General features: G+C 58.6%; 3 protein-coding genes across 4 annotated transcripts in view; 2 read left to right on the top strand and 1 right to left on the bottom strand.

Moving 5' to 3' along the window:
* The first annotated feature begins 202 nt into the window (after nt 1-202).
* Nucleotides 203-4304, top strand: RNASEH2A (ribonuclease H2 subunit A). The gene is made up of 8 exons (XM_006262304.4): nt 203-345; nt 659-730; nt 1111-1237; nt 1998-2085; nt 2251-2388; nt 2848-2935; nt 3501-3624; nt 4085-4304. The coding sequence occupies exons 1-8, from the start codon at nt 234-236 to the stop codon at nt 4221-4223; spliced, it is 888 nt and encodes a 295-aa protein (XP_006262366.1). The 5' UTR covers nt 203-233; the 3' UTR covers nt 4224-4304.
* A 731-nt stretch (nt 4305-5035) lies between these two features.
* RTBDN (retbindin) lies at nt 5036-10496 on the bottom strand. 2 transcript variants are annotated; one of them, XM_019499536.2, is made up of 6 exons: nt 10394-10496; nt 7459-7616; nt 6983-7073; nt 6761-6889; nt 6332-6440; nt 5036-6017 (listed from the first exon to the last, which is right to left on the bottom strand). In XM_019499536.2, exons 2-6 carry the CDS (start codon nt 7610-7612, stop codon nt 5817-5819), a joined length of 684 nt encoding a protein of 227 aa, XP_019355081.1. In that variant the 5' UTR covers nt 7613-7616; nt 10394-10496; the 3' UTR covers nt 5036-5816. The 2 variants fall into 2 exon arrangements, with proteins under 2 accessions (XP_019355081.1, XP_019355080.1); XM_019499535.2 differs by lacking the exon at nt 10394-10496 and having other exon boundaries at nt 7459-8320.
* Nucleotides 10497-14045: 3549 nt separating this feature from the next.
* Nucleotides 14046-18853, top strand: part of MAST1 (microtubule associated serine/threonine kinase 1) — a 30223-nt gene continuing 25415 nt past the window's right edge. Inside the window, exons 1-2 of the mRNA XM_059732277.1 lie at nt 14046-14429; nt 17167-17198. Coding sequence (XP_059588260.1) covers nt 14391-14429; nt 17167-17198 — 71 coding nt within the window. The 5' untranslated portion in view covers nt 14046-14390. The remainder of the gene's footprint in view (nt 14430-17166; nt 17199-18853) is intronic.

Here is an 18853-nt window from a genome sequence, read left to right as displayed (position 1 = left end):
TGTAGCTCCCACTCCCCTCCTAGCCCCCCCCCCCTCCTTCCCCGGCGTCTGGGTCCCCTCCCCCGCCTCCTGCTCTAACCACTAGTCCTCACTCCTTCCAGACAACCCAGGCGTCCGGCTCCCCCCTCACTCTACCCACTAGCCCGTTCTGCCCCTCCCGCGCGTGGCTTGCTCCACCCCGCCGGAACTGCGATTCCCGGCAGCCCTTGCGCGAGGCGTGGGGGCAGCCCGCCATGGAGGCCGGCGGCGGCCGAGGGGGTCCGGTGGGCTCGGTGGTGCCTGCGTTGTGCCGCGAGCTGCCATGCTGCCTGGGCATCGACGAGGCGGGGCGGGGGCCTGTGCTCGGTACCGGTGGGGGGGCCTTGCAAGGGGCTTTGTAGGGTCTTGCATACACGGGGGTGCACCGGGGGGGAGTTGCATGGAATCTTGCGCGGGGCTTTGCACGTGGGATATGGAGCCTTGCAAGGGGGGTGGGGGGCAGCCCCCGATGCATCTAGTGCCCCTCATGTGTTCTCTCCCACCAGATCCCCCACAGGGAAGTAGTTGAGAGGTGCTGTGGGGGGTAGCTTCTCTGGGAGGGGAGGGAGTGATGGGAGGATGATGCTCCCCGTTCCTGGCTGGGGCAGAGCCCCCCTGATCTGTCCCCCTGCCCCACAAGGCCCCATGGTCTACGGCATCTGCTACTGTCCTGTGTCCCGGCTGGAGGAGCTACAGGCACTGAAGGTGGCAGGTAACAGTGGGGTCACCCCAAGATCCCCCCTCCCACGAGGCCTGGTGGGGGAGGGGCTGGGGGTCTCTGCAGGGCTTTGGGGGTGATTGCAGTGGGAGAAGTGGAGCTGGGGGGGTAGTGGCAGGGTGGGGGATGGAGCAGGGGGAGGCCAAGAGCCAGACACCTGTGTTCTCTGTGAGGGGGAGGAGGACTTGGGGCTGAGTGCTAGGAGCCAGGACAGATAGGTTCTCTGAGATTTAAGGGAGGTTGGAGCAAGGGGGCCTGGGAGCCTGGATGCCTGGGTTCTCTCCCTGCTCTGGGATGGGGGAAGGAGGGTGAATCTCCCAGGAGCCCCCCCAGGCCTTGGGTTGCCCCCTACCCCCCCATGCCCTTGCTCCCAGACTCGAAGACGCTGTCGGAGGCAGAGCGGGAGCAGCTCTTTGAACTCCTGGATGATGCCAAGGAGTTTGTTGGCTGGGCCCTGCATGTGCTGTCCCCGGACTTCATCTCCACTAGCATGCAGCAGCGGTGAGACCTCCCCCCCACACCTGTGGTATATGCCACTGTTCCCAGCTACTGCACCCCAGAGCCAGACACATCCCAGCTCTACCCCCCACAATGCTATGTGCAGCAGTTCCACCCCAGAGCCAGCTGTATCTTAGCTTCAATGCCGCCATGATGTTCTATGCACCTTTCCCAGGTATTCCACCCCAGAGCTGGCTGCATTCCAGTCTCATATCCCCTCCCCATGATGTTCTGTTAGCTTTTCTCAACCCATGCATTGTGACCCAAAAGTGGGTTTCAAGAATCTATGACAGGGTCGTGAGCAAACTTAAAAAATGGATTCTCCTTTCAAGGAGAAAATGTGGGAAATGGTGGCTTTTCCCTTGCAGGCTGACAAAGTTCCAGCCTGCAAGGGGCTGCTTGGGCCCTCCCTGCCCCACACACTAGGGAACTGATGCCGGGGAGTGGAGGGGTAGTGGGTCAGGACTGAAGGACACTGGGTTGGGGCTGGCCATCAATGTTTACAAATGGGTCCTGGTACAAGAAAGGTTGAGAACCACTGTTCTATGTGACTGTTCCCAGCTGCTTTACCCCAGAGCTGGCTGCATCCCAGCCCCACCTCCCCCAATGTGTTTTATGCACCTGTTTGACCCCAGAGGTAGCCACACCCCATCCTATCCTATGCAGGCCCGTCCATAAGCTCTACCCCAGAGCTGGTGCTCCCTGGGGATTGCCCTGACACCTTCCAGGAGCTCTAAAAAGGCTGTCCTTTCGCCCTGGCCAGGGCCAAGTATAACCTCAATGCACTGTCCCACGACACAGCCATTGGCCTGGTGCAGCACGCGCTGGATGCCGGGGTCCAGGTGACAGAGGTGAGCATGCCTTAGTTTCCCCAATGTGTTCAGGAGCAAATCAATTCCTGCCTCCATTAGGGCAGAGCCCAACCCCCACTTGCCCACCTCAGTTTCCCTACCAGACCCCCTTGCCACAGCAGAGCTCTTCTTCCCCCCCCCCCCCCCCCCCCCCCCCCCCGCAAGGTCTTTGTGGACACGGTGGGGCCAGCTGACAAGTACCAGGAGAAGCTGCAGCAGCGGTTCCCTGAGCTGGAGGTGACTGTTCGAGCCAAGGCTGATGCCCTCTTCCCCATTGTCAGTGCTGCTAGCATCTGTGCCAAGGTTAGTTTGGGTTCAGGCTCCACCCCAAGGGGTCTCCAGGGCTCCTCAGCCCCCCTCCTCCCCAGCTTCTTTAGTATTGTCCTGTTACCTGTGTGCCCTGCTCTGGGCAACTGGTCTGGAGCCCCCCAGGTTCCACCCCAGAAGCAGCTGCATCTTAGCACAGGTAACCAGCTGCCCCCATGTGCCCCACCCCAAATGTGGCTGCATCTCAGGGCTGGCCAATGGGTCCCTGTTATACCCAGCCCCAGTGTCCCACCCCAGAACCAATTGCATCCCAGCACCATGCAGTGGGTCCCTGTTATACCCAGCCCTAACATGCCATCCTAGAGCCAGCTGCATCTCAGGACTGGCTGAGGGATCTGTGTTATACCAAGCCCCCAGTGTCCCACCCCAGAGCCAGCTGCATTTGGAGCGGGGTGGGGTTTCTGAGACATACATGTCTGTGTGTCCATCTGGCAGGTAGCAAGAGATCGGGCTGTGAAGAGCTGGAAGTTTGTGGAGGATCTGGATGACACGAGCCTGGACTATGGGTCGGGGTATCCCAATGGTAAGGGGGGCTGGGCTGGCCACAAGGAGGTGCCAGACAGTCCAGTACCCCTCACCAACTGCCCAAGACTGCACTTCTGGTCACAGCCAGCTTGGTACCCCCCCTATCCTGGGCTGGGGGTCTATGCCCCACCCCCATCCTTCATCCTGCCCACTCCCTGCCTTGAGCTGGGGAAAGAACCTAAGGATCTGGGCTCCTAGCTACCCCCACTCTAACCTCACATCCCCTCCCAGAGCTGGAGAGGACCTAGGTGTCCTGGCTCCCAGCACACCCTGCTTTAACCCCTTTGGACTCCCCTTCTCTGCTAGACCTAGAGGAAACCCCAGTGTCTGGGCTCTTAGCTCCACCACACCTCCTCTAGGGCCCCTCCACACCCCCTCCCCTCCCAGAGCTGGAGAGAATCCAGGCTCCCAGCACCTCCTGCTCTTGGCCCTGGCCCCCCCTGCCTCCCCTCCTAGAGCTGGGGAAGGATCCCAGCTATCCAAGCTCTTAGCTTTGTGCTGTGGTGGGAGTCCTGCCCTAGGGCTCTTCCTGTCTCCCCTCACCCCCTACTGTGCTCACCCAGACCCCAAGACAAAGGCATGGCTAATGCAGACCCTGGACCCCATCTTTGGGTACCCACAGTTTGTGCGGTTCAGCTGGAGCACGGCCCAGACCCTGCTGGACAGCCATGCTGTGCCTGTGCACTGGTACGTGCCCATGCACTGGCTTGGTCTGGGAGGGCTGAGGGGAGCTGGATGCTTGAGTTCTGTGAATGTGTGAGGGGGTGCCTGGATGTGCCTGGGGTTTCAGAGTTGGTGAGGAGGGTGGGGGGCAGGCAAACACCAGGGTTCGGGGGTTGAGTGAGTAAGTAGATGCCCTGGATGACTGGTTTCCAGGGCACAAGGGTGTGAGTTGGTACTCTGGCTGCCTGAGTGTTGTGTGTGTACTCTCGTGTATGTGTATGGGTCTGGGACACCTGGGTTCTGATGGCAGGGGTTGGGTGCCCTGGATGCCTGGGTTTTGTTTGGGTGGGTGGGTGCCCTGGACACCTGAGTTTCCATGGAGAGGGTGGGCGGGAGCCAGACACCTGGGTTCCTGGGGACAGCTCTTCCCGTCACCCCTTAAGCTCTCCCCTAACTGCTCCCTCTGTCATTCCCCCCCTCCCAGGGATTATGATGATGGGGATGCTGCCACCACACCAGGCACCCCCTCGTTGCTGTCCTACTTTGCTCGCCCAGCACCCACCCCACACCAACCCCATCGCTACTTCCACGAGCGCTGCCTCAAACCCCTCAGTGGCCTGTAGTGGGGGCTGGGGGTCAAGACACCCCACACACATAGCCTGTGGGCTTCATTTGAGCTAATAAAGGTCCCACAGAGTTGTGTAGCTGTTGCTTGAGCTTGCAGCTGCTTCTGGGGTGGGACATTGGGGGCTGGGTATAACAGGGACCCTCAACGGTGCTGAGATGCAGGCAGCTCGGGTGGAGCAATACAGGTTGGATATAACAGACACCCTCAATGGTGTTGAGATCTGGCTGGCTCTGGGGTGGAGCACCAGCTGAGTATAACAGGGACCCTTAATGGTGCTCAGATGCAGCTGGTTCTGGGGTTGAGCAACCGGGGCTGGGTGTAACAGAGACCCTTAGTGGTGTTAGGATGCACCCAGTTGAGGGGTGGATTCCTAGCTGGGTATAATGGGGATTCTCAACAGTGCTGAAATGCCTTTGGCTCTGGGATGGGACATCAGGGGCTGGGTATAGCAGTGACCCTCAACAGGGCTGAGATGCAGCCAGTTCCGGGGTGAAGCAACAGGGGTTGGGTATAATTGAGAACATCAGTGGTGTTAAGGTGTAGCTGGCTCTGAGGCAGAGCACCAGCTGGGTATAATGTAAAGTAAACCCTCAAAAGTGCTCTGATTTGGCTGGCTCTGTGGTGGGGCAACAAGTTAGGTATGAGAGACTCTGGTGTTAGGATGCATCTAGCTCTGGGGTGGAAGATCTGGCTGGGTATAACAGAGCCTCCACCCCCAGTGTCAGGCTGCAGCCACTTCTGGGGTGGAATATGGGGGCTGCCCCACCCGCATCCCAGTGCCGCCCGCTGGCAGAGACAGAGCCATGGTCAGCTTCTGGCTGGTTTATTCCTGCCCCACTTGGGGGTGGGGGAGGAGTCTAGGTGGGTTGACATGCTGGCCACAAAGCTCCTCCACTTCTAGGACTTGGGGGGCAGGTCTTGCCAGGCCTTGTGGCCTAGTGGATAGATAAGGGGTTGTGGGAGGGGGCTGCAAAGCAGCAGGATGCCTGGGTTCTTCAGCCGGGATGGGGGGGGCAGCACTACTGACTTGCCTATGGTCCCAGATACCTGGGCTCTATCTCTGCCTCTGCCAAAGGGAGCGTGTAGGGTAAGCCCGGATACCTCTGTTCTTTCCCTAGCTCGGGGGGGAGAGAGCATGTTGGCAGTCCAGATGCCTGAGTTTTTTTTCTGCTTTGGGTGGGGAGCAAGGGATGAGGGTTTAGAGCAGAGGGAATAAAATCCTGGGTTCCCTGGTCAGGGAAGTGGCGACCTGGCCCTCTGGACACTTGGGTTCTCTCTCTGGTCTAATCTGAGAGTTGGAGCTGAGGTATTAAAGCAGGTCTGGGGGGCTGGGACCCTGGACGCCTGGGTTCTCTGGGGTGGTTAGAGCAGGGACAGCTAGAAGTCTGGACACCTGGGTTCCATGGGAAAGAAGGTGTTTAGAGCAGGGGGTGCTGGGATCCAGGATGCCAGGGTACTCTCCCACCTCTGGGAGGGGAGCGGCGCCTAGTGGGTAGGGGCACTGGTGGGGGGGGGGGTGTTGCATAGATCACGAGCAGTTCCCCTAGTGCAGGGTGGGGTCTTCCCCTGGGGGAAGCAGGGAGGGGCCCTAGAATCCGCTCCCGCTGCCTTCCACATCCTCCTCGATGACAGTGCGCCGGCTCCTGACCCGTGTTGGGCATGGCATGCCTGCCACTGCTGCCATCTCCAGGCCTGGAGCCCCTGGGGTCAGGCAGGGGCAGGGGGGATCCTCAGTCACAAAAGCATCTCCCCAGATGGTCTCACACAGGTCCTGGCCATCACGGTACATCTGAGTGGGGAGAGAGAGGGGGGCAGAGGTGAGGGGAGGTGTGGATGCAACCAGTTCTGGGGTGAGATTGCTGGCAATGGCCACACAGAACACCCTGGAGGTACATGGGGCTGGGATGCAGCCAGCTCTGGGGTGGAACTGCTGCACAGGTCATCATAGGGACCCTTGGAGCTGGGATACGACTTACTCTGAGATGGAACAGCTGAGAACAGCCACATAAAACATCATGGGGGAGGTGGGGCTGGGCAGTAGGCCAAAGACATGAGTGGGCCAGGTCTCAGTCTTCCCCTCCCCCCCACCCCATCCCCTCTCACCTGGCTATAGGGGGCACAGCCCCCCGTGCAGTTGTTGCCCTCGGGGCCCCAGCGCCAGTCACGGACCCAGTCCTGAGCACAGGTCAGGTCATCCCGGCAGGCATTGTACCTGGGGGGGGAGTGGAAAAAAGTGGGGTCCACCCTGCCTCCTTCTTCCCCCTACCCACCCCCTTCCCCCTGCTGCCTGGAGTCACCCAAGCTCTCCCCAAGGAGAGAACCCAAGTGTCCGGGCTCCCAGCACCACCTCCCCTGCTCCAACCTTGTTCCAACCTACCCAGGCCCCTGCCCTCCCTGAGCTGGGAGAGACCCCAGGCACCAGAGCTCCCAGCCCCCGCCCCTCTTCCTGAGCTGGGGAAAAGCCCAGGCATCGGAGTTCCCAGCACCCTTCCCCACTGGGGAGAGAACCCAGGTGTCCTGCCCCCCACCTACCACTGCTGACAGAAGTCCCGACACAGGGGGGCTCGATGCAGCGCTGTGGGGTGCTCAGGGTGGAGCCAGTGGGCAGCGCCAGGTGAGCAGCGGTAGAAACATTCAAGTTGTTGCAGGTACCTGGCACAACTGGAGAGTGTGGGGAGACAGTGTCAGGGCCTAGGACACTGTTGGAGGGAAGCTTGCAGCCCCAGGGCACGAGTTCATAGCATGGGATCTCACCTGGAGCTGAGGGGGCCACAGCAGTCCCAGGCAACATCCCTGGCCCCTGTAGTGGAAATCTCGGCAGCTGTTTCTGGGGAGCAACAGGCATCTGTGGGGGGAAGGGGGGGTGCAGAATCAGGGGTCACAGAGTCACAGCTGGCCCTTCTCCCCCATCATGGGCCCTGGGAGCCTGGATTCCTGGTTTCTCTGTCCAGCTCTGGGAGGGCAGTGGGACTGGTGCCTTGGAGCTGGGAGGAGGGGGCTGGAAGCCCAGACACCTGGGTTCTTTGCCCAGGTCTGGAAGGTCAGAGAAGGGGGAACTGGGAACCCTGACACCTGGGTCTCTTGAGCTCTGGGTGGGTACTGGGGACTGGGATCCCCGATGCCTGAGTTCTCTGCCCAGCTTTGGTCAGTCAGTGTTGGGGTGGAAACACAGGGCCCCATCACCCTCCGTCCACCCCCCACCCCACCCCACCCCACCCACTGCAACTCACTGTGTGCATAGGCCTGGCAGAGTCCCAGGCTGCTCTCAGGACTGGGCCGGGCCTTATGCTTCCCTCCGGGCAGGCAGGTGCCCCCCTCAGTGCCCTCCCCGTGGGGTAGCGCCAGCGCCAGCGCCCAGGCCAGGCCCAGCGTCTGCAGACCCATGGTCCTGAGGACAAGCAGAGAGGAAGTCAGCAGGTGTTATGCAAATGGCATAAATACCAGTTTTATGTTGGGTAAATAACATGGAGATAGACTTTTGTCTATTGTCTTAATCTTATCTATTACCTTGATGCTTTTTTGTGTGTATTTTTTTGAGTTTTGCACTGCCTTAAGAAACTCCATTTTGTATTGATCTGTAGCTGGACATAAGTGCTTGACCTTTCACTCCTTTGTATGCTTTATGTGTGATGGAATGGGTGAGAGTGTGTTTGTGGAAAAGGAAAACACCAGGTGGCAACTGGCTGAAGAATGCAGACAGATAAAAAAAACAAAAGAAGAAGAATCCACCCCAGAACAGCGAGAGAACAACATCAATCGACCTTCAAGGAGGAACACTGTGATAACACAGCAAAAGCACAGAGGACTGACTGAACTGACAAGACTATAAAAGGTGGGGCAAGACACGTCCATTTTGGGTCTTGTTCTGCATACCATTCTGGAGCATCAGTTCGCCTGATGACAGACCAACAGAAGCCCAGTTCCCACTCGTGACAAACTTAGCTGGCCACTAAATTGACTTGAGCACTGATGAGGCTGGTAAAGTATACCAGCACAGAACAGAAATTGGGGGTGTGTGTGTATACTAAGCGCTCAATCAATAAATGCTGTGTCTTGCCTTGCCCCCTCTTACAAAGGTCTCGCTCTTTATTTTGAGCTAATTGGTTATCAGAGGCAGGGCCCCATCACTACAAGGAACACAGGCTTCTTGGCTCCCAACCCCGCTGTTCTAAACCCCCAGTACTCCCTCCCCCCCAGCCCCAGAGCTGGGGAGAACCCAGACATCTAGACTCTCAGCCCCCATGCTCTCACTCACCCAGGAAACCTTACTCCCTTCTTCCACCTCTCCAGCTCTGGAAAGGGAGTGGGATATTGGAGAGTTAGAGTGGGGGGCTGGGAGCCCAGATACCTGGGTTCTCCCCTTGGTGCTGAAAGTGGACACAGAGGGTGAGCTGGTGGGTGAGAGGAGGGGAAGAATGGGAGCCAGGATGCCTGGGTTCTCTCCCTGGCTCTTGAGGGAGGGGGTCAGGACACCTTGGTTCTCTCTGGGAGTGGGTGGAGTCCTTGGAGGTGATTGCTCCCCTCTCCAATGTCTTCCCTGCTAGGCTGAGCTGGGGGGGGAGGGTCTGGACTGATCTGATCCTAATTGGATTGGGATTATGGGCCCAGCCATGGCCAAGGTGACTCCCAAATTAGACACGGCTGCGGGGGGGGGGGGGGGGAGGAATGGGGTCACTTCCCCGCTCCCCCCCTCCCTCATCAGGGAAGGAGAGAACCCAGGTGCACGGGTTCCTTGGACTGAATAGTCCTGTGCCTTGGTTTCCCCTTCCTTGGTCTGCTCTAGTGTTGGTTCAGTGTAGCTGGGGACCCCACTCCAGACACTGGTGACCCCAAGGACCTCATTTCGGGTGCCCTCTCTTAGTAGTAATATGGTACCCCGGGGCACCGAGGGGAGAGGATGACGAACGGATGCGTGTTACTAGGGGAATTACGGCAGCCCCTCCTCATCCTCCAACTACCATAATGCACCTAATGGTGCCCCTTCCTTAAAATTCAACTGAGCTGGTTCTCCAGGGCTTACAGTAATACCCTAAATAAGGCAAACCCCACACTGGCTACCATAATACACGTCGGAAGGGTCAGCCCGAAGCTGGGCCCTTAAAAAAGCCGTGTCAAGAAATTTGATATCCTGTAACATGCACATATAATGACACCAATCACATATGCACCATTCTCTACATACATGTATGCAAGTGTGCCTACAAGGATCTGCATATGCTCATGTCATTTCACATGCATGAACACACATGTGAAATGACAGGCACATGTATGTGACATGCACAACCCTGTACAAACATCGGTATCTATGTCTGCAAATACGTGCATGGCAATCTAGGATAATCTTTGCATCAGGCATGCATATGACATGCATGTGATATTGCACACATGTAGCATTTAGCATGGTCCACATATAACATAGACATGTAAAATCCCAGGTCTGCCAGGACTAACTCATAGGCTGTGCCAGGCACCTCTGCCTGTCTATATGCATAAATACAGCTATAGTCATCACAACATTTGCATATCTGCATGTAGACCTATCGACATGTCCACCTATAAAGTGGGATAAGGCATGTAAAATGACACGTGCACACTTTAGTTTAATAGCGACTGATGCATCTGTACATAGAGGCAATATGCAAATATATGCATATGTGGGGATACAGGGCAATGGCAGGAAGAGTGCCCATCCGCCTGCCCCCCACATCGTCTCCAAGTCTCTCTAAATCTGCCCCAGGCTCAGCCACGGGCCCTTTGGACCTGGGAACCCTGGGACACAGAGCCAGGATGCCTGGGTTCTATCTAGCCCTGGGGGGGCAGTGGGGGCTAGTGGGTTAGAGCCCGGACCCGGAGGGGAACGAACCCGGACGCCTGGGTTCTATCAGTCCACTGACCCGCTCTTGCCTTTAGACACCCCCTTTCCTGACATCCTGCACGGCTCGGCCGTGGGCAGGGGAAACTGAGGCATGTGGCCCAGATCTTCCTGGATAGAGTGCCCCCCTCCCCCAGAGCTGGGGATGGAACCCAGGCATCCGCGCCCTCCACACAGTGCAGGGGTCTTCCCGATCTACAGCCCCCCCTGGCTGGGGAATCCCTCTAGGCTCGGAGGCATTGGGTCTGGGGAATTGCTCCCTCTCCATCCCCTCCTAGGGCCCTGGCCACTACCTGGGTGCTGGTGCCGGGTCCTGGTCCCGACGGCTGAGGCTATAAGGCAGCGTTCGCTTCCTTCAGCACCGGCTGCTGCAATGACCTCCCGCCCTCCCCAGCTCTGCAGCTGCGCCCGGCCCAGCCCCCGCCCCGTGCTCCACCCCAGAGGCGGCTGCATCTCAGCTTGGGCCGAAGGGGGGCGGGGCTGGGAGCCCGGACGCCTGGGTTCTTTCCCCAGCTCTCGAGGAGAGTGAGCTCAGGAGGGTTAGCGCAGTTTGTGGGGGAGTATCTCGGACACCTGTGTTCTCTCCAGCTGTGGAAGGGGAGTCGGGGATGGAGGTTTAGAGCAGGGGGTGCTGCGAGCCCGGACGACTGGGTTACCCTTAGCTCTGGTAGGAGAGTGGGCCCCAGGTCCCACCCCACCCCCCCTTCCCGCCCAGAGGCTCCCAGGGGCGGGGCGGGGGTACCCTGGGCTCTGGGTGCTGGGGGGTGGAGGTGTTCCCGGGCAGGCCTTGCCGTGATCCGGAGGCCGGGAGGGGACGGTGGGGGGACGGCGCTGATGCCGGTAAACCCGGCCTGGATTAGCAGGTAAGGATTAGTCCTTCGGCCCCGCCTGGGCCATCTGGTGCCGGGTGGGGCGGGGGTAGTTTAGCCCCCGCTCCCCCACCCCCCGAGCCCCCCGGTCAGCCCCATGCTGGACTGATGGGAAGAGAGGGGACCTGGGGGTTGGAGCTGTGGGGGGGTTGAAGCCAAAGAAGCCTGGAAGCCTAGGTTCTCTCCAGGTTTGGAAGGGGAGTAGGGTTAAGGGGGTTAGAGTATGAGGCAAAGCTATTACGTGTGTTACGGACCCCCCCCCCCGCATAGATCCCTGGAGTGTGGGGGGCGCATTTTCCTGAGCGGGGAAACTGAGGCATGGAGTGAGGTGGGACTTCTCCAGGGAGCCACAGCAAGGCAGGGACGAAGCTGGGATGAAGACCCAGGCGTTCGGCCCCCAGCCTCCCTTGCTCTTTCCCTCCCCCCCCAACCCCACCCCCTCCCAAAACTGGAGAGAACCGAGGCGTCCGGGCTTCCCCGACTGCAGGACCCTGGAGAGCTCCAACCCTTCATTCACTCGGATGCAGCACCGTGGACAGCGCCAGCCCCTCCAGCTCCCCAGCGGAGAGGTGGGGGGCAGGGATGTGGGGGTGCCTCCTCCCACAGGGGAGTCGCAGGGCCTGCGCCCGAGGAGCTAGCACACCCGTGTGCGCAATCATCGGGGGTCCTTGCGCATATGCAAAGGTGACTAGCAGGCCCAGGGGTCCTGCCACGCGTGTGTGCAAACAAGAAAACACGCGTACCCGTGCAACATCCATGCACCAGGGTAACCCAGTCGTCCGGGCTCGCAGCACCCCCTGCTGTAAACCTCCATCCCCGACTCCCCTTCCGAGAAGAGAAGAGAAGAGAAGAGAAGAGAAGAGAAGAGAAGAAGAGAAGAGAGAGAAGAGAAGCTTGAGAGAGTCCAGAGAAGAGCCACACGCATGATCAGAGGTCAGGGAAGCAGACCCTACGATGACAGGCTGAGAGCCATGGGGCTCTTTAGCCTGGAAAAGTGCAGGCTCAGAGGTGATCTGATGGCCACTTATAAGTTTATCAGGGGTGACCACCAGTATCTGGGGGAACGTTTGTTCACCAGAGCGCCCCAAGGGATGACGACTAGGTTGAACGGTCATAAACTACTACAAGACCGTTTCAGGCTGGACATAAGGAAGAATTTCTTTACTGTCCGAGCCCTCAGGGCCTGGAACAGCCTGCCACCGGAGGTGGTTCAAGCGCCTACATTGAACACCTTCAAGAGCAAACTGGATGCTTATCTTGCTGGGATCCTATGACCCCAGCTGACTTCCTGCCCTTTGGGCAGGGGGCTGGACTCGATGATCTTCCGAGGTCCTTTCCAGCCCTAATGTCTATGAAATCTATGAAACATGTAGGCACTGTGGGTACACGCACACAGCTACCTATACTAGGCAGCCAAGAGCACGTGGGTGTACACAGGGCATATACACACACATGCACGGATACACATATGCACAGATACATGCACATGTGCAAAAATGTACACATACACTTACACAAACAGGCATTGTTACACGCACACCAACATAAGCATATACACACAAATGTGCACAGATGTGCACACACATATACTCACACATGTTCATGCACATGCATATGCACAAGTACACACACTTGTACACACTGCACTCACCTGCACGAACACACATAGGTGCACACAGTTGTCCATGGATGTGCACGTGCACACATGCACACACCTTTGCACATATGCTTAAAAGTGTATGCATGCACACTTGTGCACACACTGGTGCACAAACACATGCACACAAACACACTTGCACACACACACTTGTACACATGCACTCACATGCACATGCACCCAGGTACACATACCCACACACCCACTTGCACATATACGCACAAAGGCACGCTCACACATGCTTGTACAACTGCACACACATACACACACCTACACTCTTACACCTGTGCGTGCACACACTTGCACACACACACAAAGATGTATGCACATACATATATAGGTGCTCACACACACACACACACACACACACACACACACACACACACACCCCTTTGCAGCCACACACGTGCCCCCCCCTCCCAGTACGGGCCCTTTCCGCCCGCCAGGCCCATCTGCCGCTATCGATTCCCTTTAACCGGTCCTTTAGGCCACGCGTCCCCCCGGGCAGGCGCCAGCTGCAATTACCCCCACTGCCCCCTCCCTGCTCCGCCCCATCGATCCCCACCGCCCTGCACCCGGAGACCCTGTGGCCCCGGCAGCCAGCTCCCTTGGAGACCAGAGGCCTGAGCCCCCTGAGCTCCCTGGCAACCGGGGAACACATTCTCGCGTTTCCACGGTAACAGCAGCCTCCTGCTCCCCAGTCTCCCGGGCAACGTGGGGCGTTGAGGGGGACCTATGTTCTCTGGTCTCCCCGGCAACCAATGGGGGAGTGGGTTCTAGAATCTCCATGGCACCCGGGGACCCCAGGGCTGGCGCATCCTGTTCCCCTCCCCAGCCCCAGCCCCAGCCCCGCCCTCTCATGAATAATGCACCTGCTCGTGAATATTTATTTAATCGAGGCAAATTTCTATAGCCTGGCCCGGCCTGGCTGGGAATTTACTAGGCTGCGGGTGCGGGGGGAGACTCAGCAAACTCATTGCATGTCAGCTCCCCTCCCCACCCACCTCAGGCCAGGAGCTAGCCTAGCCCCCACCCTGCCCACGGCCAACCAGGCAGGGCGTCATGAATAATGCATAATGATTTTAGCATATGTCCAGGTTGGAGAGGGGGAGGGGCTGATGAAGCCAATCGGAGGTGGAGGAAGGAGGAGGAGCCAATAGAGGGGAGGGGAGGAGTTATAGGGGTGGGGCTTATGTTGAGGGGGCTAGGGTCTGTGCCCCCTCCCCCACTCCTTCCTTGGGCTAGCCCTAGGGCGCTCCGGGAAGGGAGGGGTTAATTAAGCAATAAATAATGCAAAGCAATTTATGGGAGCCCGGACACCTGCGGGGGGGGGCATCTGCAGAGCGGGCGGAGCTTCCGCTCTCAGCCACTCTCTGGACTTGCAGTGGTTAATATTCTTGGGGTGGGGGGTGCTGTTGCTATGGCAGCAGGGAGTGCCTAGGACCACCCCCCCGGGCTGGAGGAGGATGGGAGGGGGGAGCTGGCTCCATTCCTCCCTCCCCCCCACTCCAGCCAGGCACCGCCCCCCAGAGCCAGCTGCATCGGCAGGGCGGCATGGCCGGGCAGGGGGGGCCGCAGCGGGGTGCCCAGGCCGGGGGCAGAACTGGTCCAGGCGGCTGAGTCTGGGGGGAGTAGGGACCCCCTAGAGCCCCCCAAGGCCCCTCCCTTCCCCCCCTTACCCCCGGGCAGCTAGATCGGTGCCAGGCTGGTGCGGGCGCCGCAGCGCCGGAGCCGCCCCCCCCCCTCCACCCCCCAGTGCCAGTCATGGACGACTCAGGCATCATCCGGAGGCGGCGGCTGCAGGTGAGGGGGCCTGCGGGGCGTGTGCATGTATGTACAAGCATGTGCAAGCATGTGAAGGAGGCTGTAGGCACCCCCCCCCCCGTTCATCTGTGGGGCTGGTGCTCTCCAGGGTGCCCCACCTCATCTGTGTGCCCCCCCACAGGGGCACCCCCGGGTATCGCAGGAAGAAGACCCCAAAATCTGGACCCCCTGGGCCTGGGGGGCAGGGGGTGCAGGGTGGGGGTCTGTCTCCTGGAGGGTCACAGCTGGGCTGGGTAATGGGGCTTTCAATGGGGCTTTAGGGCATGCTGAGCGGGCCCTGAGAGAGATGCAAGGGGCTAGTGGTGAGAGCTGAGAGTCTGGACATCTAGGTGCCCCCCTGCCCACACCCCCCCCCCCAGGGTTTGGTAATAGATGGGATCTTGGGAGGTAAAGCCCCTCCCTGGACACCTAGATTCTCTCTCCAGGTGGTTCCCACTTATCCCCCAACTGCCCGCAGGGCCCCAGCTCTGCCATCCCCTTCTCTGCCTTAGTTTTCCTGCTGTGGCCCTACCTCCCTTTCTGGGGGCGGGGGTGCTGTAGCCAGCACTGAAGTGGGGGGAACTTCTTATTTGGGGTAAGGAACAAAAGGATCACTGGCTGCCCCCCCCCCCCCCGCATGCAGCTCTGCCCTCCCTACAACTAGATGTGTGATGGAAAGTCCCTCCCCCAGAGCCTGCCCCCCCTCCCCCCCCGGGGCCCCCGGCTGCAGCACAGCTGTAAACATGTTTGTGTCATGCCAGGTGCCTCAGAACCCCTGGCACTGCCTGGCCCCCAGCAGCCAAGGGGTTAAACCCTGGGGGAGGCCACTGGAAAACTCCACCCTGCTTTGCCTTCATTTCCTGTCTTAAAGTCTTTAGCAGCCCCAATACCCCAGTCCAGAGCCAGCTGCATCCCAGGGCTGGGCAAGGGGCCCCTGCTATACCCAGTGCCCAATGCCCCACCCCAGAGTCAGCTGCATCCCAGCACCAGACAAGGGGCCCCTGCTGTCAAGGCTCCAGTACCCTTTCTTTCTACCCTTCTGCACTCCTCCCACCTGGATCCATTCCCTATGTGGAGGGGAGGCATTGGAAAGAGAAGGGTACCTGCTGGAGGAGCCCTGGAAGTGGGGTCCAGCAGTGGGGGAGGGGGGAGGGGGGACTGGAAGGACCCTGCCCCCCTCGCAGCAGTGGAAGGGAGGATAGAGAAATCTGGGGGCTGCTCTATATTGCACCATGGGGGAAATGGGGTGGTGGTCTGTGTCCAGCCCTGGTCTCCTGCAGAAGCAGGGAAGAGGCTGTGCCCATTCCCCAGTGCCTCCATCACGTGTCCCCAGCTCACACACGTGTTGGTTGCATGGTCAGATGGGGCAACAGCAGGGGAGGCCAGGCTAGGGTGTGGCATGGTGGGTTGGGCACAGGCCCTGCTTTGGAAGCCAAGAAAAATTGGATGCGGTCTCTGTGTGGAGGGAGATCCCCAGCCAGAAGCAACAGAAATGGGGTGTAGCTGTGGCATGGAGCAGGGAACCTGGCCTGTGTATGCGGTGGCAGGTGTGTACCCTAGTGTCCAGGCCTGGTACCTTCTGCTAGGCAGAGGGAAGGTTTCCATCCAACTGAGGCCGTATGTTGTTGGTTGGAGGCTGCCACACTCCACCCCAGAGGTGGCTGCATCACAGCCTGTGGGGGTGAAAGGGCAGCTTGCATCCCTCCCCTGATGCTTCACCCCAGAAGCAGGCTCTTCCAGGGTGCCTTGAGGTCAGCTGGGGTCAAGCAAACACCTGTGTGAGTGCGTGTGAGAGACGGCATGCATGAAGTAAGCATGTGGTTGTGAAATGCCCTTCAGGAACACCCCAGGTCCTGCACCCCCAAACTGGCTGCCGCAGCCCCCACAGCCAGGGGGTGACTCAGAAGGACAGACAGATGGGGATGCGCAGACACGCAGGTGCCAGGCCTGGGCATGGGGTTAGATCACTGAGAAGCTCTGGGGATAATGGGATCAGAGCACTTAGCTGCCAGCACAGCAGAAATGACACCTCCCCCTCCCCTGCAGCTGTAGGGAGTTGGGTTGCAGGGGTTCCAGCAGGGGGTGCTGTCCACATGCTCCACCCCAGATTCAGCTGCATATTGGTGCCAGGTGAGGGGTCCTGTACCCCCAGCCCTGACACCCACCCCAGAGCCGGCCACATGCCAAGATTGGAAGAAGGGACCCTGTTATATCCAGCCATCATGCCCCACCCAGAGCCTGCTGCAACCCAGGAGTCGCATAGCTGTTATACCCAGCCCCTGACACCCACCCCAGAGCCAGCTGCATGTTAGTGACAGGTGAGGAGCCTATATCCCCAGCCTTGATGCCCACCCAAGAGCCAGCTACATCCCAGCACTGGCAAAGGGGTCCCTGTTATACCCAGCTCTTATGCCCTACCTTCAGACCATGTTGGTGCCAGGTGAAGGGTCCTGTATTCCTCAGCCATGATGCCCACTCCAGAGCCAGCTGCAGTCCAGTACTGGGTCCCTGTTATACCCAACCCCAATGCCCCACCCCAAAACCAGCCATCTCCTAGTGCCAGATGAGGCACCTCTGGTTCACTTAACAGTGATCATGACTTCATCACAACTCAGGAGTCCAGCTCTGGATTGCCCCCTCAATCCCTGCTCCAGATGCTGTACAAATGCAGCTTCTGGCTCTGTGCTCCCCCTATGCCACCCCCGACCCTCATGCCCTCCCTCTGCTTGCCTTGCAGAAAGACCTGCCCTTGCCCCGGAAAAGCAGCAGGTAAGAGGTGCCCCAGGCATGGCATGGGCACACACACATGCAGTGTCTGGGCTGGGGGCCCAGTTTGTTCCTTTGGGGGCTTAGGCCACAGTGGAGACCTGGAAGTGGGAGGCAGCTTCATATACATGAAGCCAGACATGCCCCAGCACACATGTGCACATGTGCATATAGCTACATCTGTGCACATACAGAAGGCTGTACATGCACATACATGCATTTACAGACAGGTGTGTATACTACCTGTGCAAGTGTGCAGGCAACCATGGTCATATATGGCTAACTACATGCGCTGTCATATGTATGCTGCATGCATGGGCACACAGTGGTATGCAGCCATCAACACATGTTCTGTGATCAACTGCTTATGACGTTCCATATAAGCTCATGTGTGTGTTACACAACTGTGCACACTCACCCCCCTTGAGTGCATACCCTCTGTACCCCTGCCCTCTGCACACACATGGTGCTCACAGCCACTCACAGTTGCTCCACATGTGTGTATGGTCCCAATTTAGATCCCATGTGCACAGGCAGGTGTGAGCACACACCATCAGCAGCCCCCACACCTACATGTATGTGCCTGTGCCCATCCCGTTCCACACAGTCATCACACACCTGCAGTCATGTATGTGCACAAACATTCTATGGGCATGAACCCAAAAATGCAACCACCCCCACGCACAATGCATATATGCACATATATGTGCACATGCATGTACACACACATGCAGGACTGCAGTATGAACACACATGCATGATAAACACCCCATGTGCACACCTCCTGTATCAGAACATACACACACATACACCCATGGACTACTGAATATATGTGTGACCACATGCATGGCCACACATGCACATGCTACCACACATATACACCCCCCTTGATGCCTCTTGGTTCCACTTCAGTGTGCCCAGCCCCACACAGACATGGATGAGACCCCCAGGAGCTCCATGCTTATCACCTATAACTGTCCGGCTCCACCCCAGCCTCAGCTGCAACCCCAGAAGCACAGAGCTGTCCTGGCTGTGAGGGATCGGGGGGGGGGACACCAGGGGCTGTGAGGAGCTGGAGGGGGGAAGTATGAAGCCTGGGGCCCTACCAGCCTGGCTGGTGGCTGTGGGGATGGGTGGAGGTGTCACAGCTGTGGGGGTACGTGTATGTGTTTTCACACATGTGTGTGTGTCTGTGTGTGTGTGTGAGAGAGAAGTGTGGGGAAGGTCTATGTGTTTGGCATAACACTAAAAGAATACATGAGTGCGCATACATATGTGTCTATGTGTATGTTGGGAACCCCTTTGGGGTAATGCAGTTCTCTGCTGGGCCTGTGTCCCTGGTTGACATGTGTGCACATTTTATGTGATGCAAGCAATGGCATGACAGACTCTATGCGTGTGTCAGAGAGACAGCACCCTGGAACACATGCATGTGTGTGCACACTCACAGGCACACATTCAAGGCAGCAGCTTGCTACAGAGTGCGATCATGTATGTGCAGCACTTCCCAGCATGTGCACACAGCCTCATCTGGCATAGCAAGCCTGTGTGTGTACACACGTGCACACACAAACAAGCGCACAGAAGCACATCCTGTCTCTCACACACACAAGCACACACAGAGATGCAGTGAACAAACCCTGCATGGACACAGTCAT

The sequence above is a fragment of the Alligator mississippiensis genome, chromosome 8, assembly GCF_030867095.1.
Source record: "Alligator mississippiensis isolate rAllMis1 chromosome 8, rAllMis1, whole genome shotgun sequence".
Taxonomy (NCBI): domain Eukaryota; kingdom Metazoa; phylum Chordata; order Crocodylia; family Alligatoridae; genus Alligator; species Alligator mississippiensis.
This window is presented reverse-complemented; position numbering and strand designations above follow the sequence as displayed.

What these genes read in the sequence shown, in the direction of transcription:
- RNASEH2A (XM_006262304.4), top strand. Translation starts at nt 234, where the DNA reads ATGGAGGCCGGCGGCGGCCGAGGGGGTCCGGTGGGCTCGGTGGTGCCT. An exon ending in TCCACTAGCATGCAGCAGCG is followed by an intron (nt 1,238 to 1,997) that starts GTGAGACCTCCC and finishes CGCCCTGGCCAG; the next exon opens with GGCCAAGTATAACCTCAATG. An exon ending in CTGCTAGCATCTGTGCCAAG is followed by an intron (nt 2,389 to 2,847) that starts GTTAGTTTGGGT and finishes TCCATCTGGCAG; the next exon opens with GTAGCAAGAGATCGGGCTGT.
- RTBDN (XM_019499536.2), bottom strand. Translation starts at nt 7,612, where the DNA reads ATGGGTCTGCAGACGCTGGGCCTGGCCTGGGCGCTGGCGCTGGCGCTA. An exon ending in CTGCCAGGCCTATGCACACA is followed by an intron (nt 7,074 to 7,458) that starts GTGAGTTGCAGT and finishes TTCCCCCCACAG; the next exon opens with ATGCCTGTTGCTCCCCAGAA. An exon ending in TGTGGCCCCCTCAGCTCCAG is followed by an intron (nt 6,890 to 6,982) that starts GTGAGATCCCAT and finishes CACACTCTCCAG; the next exon opens with TTGTGCCAGGTACCTGCAAC.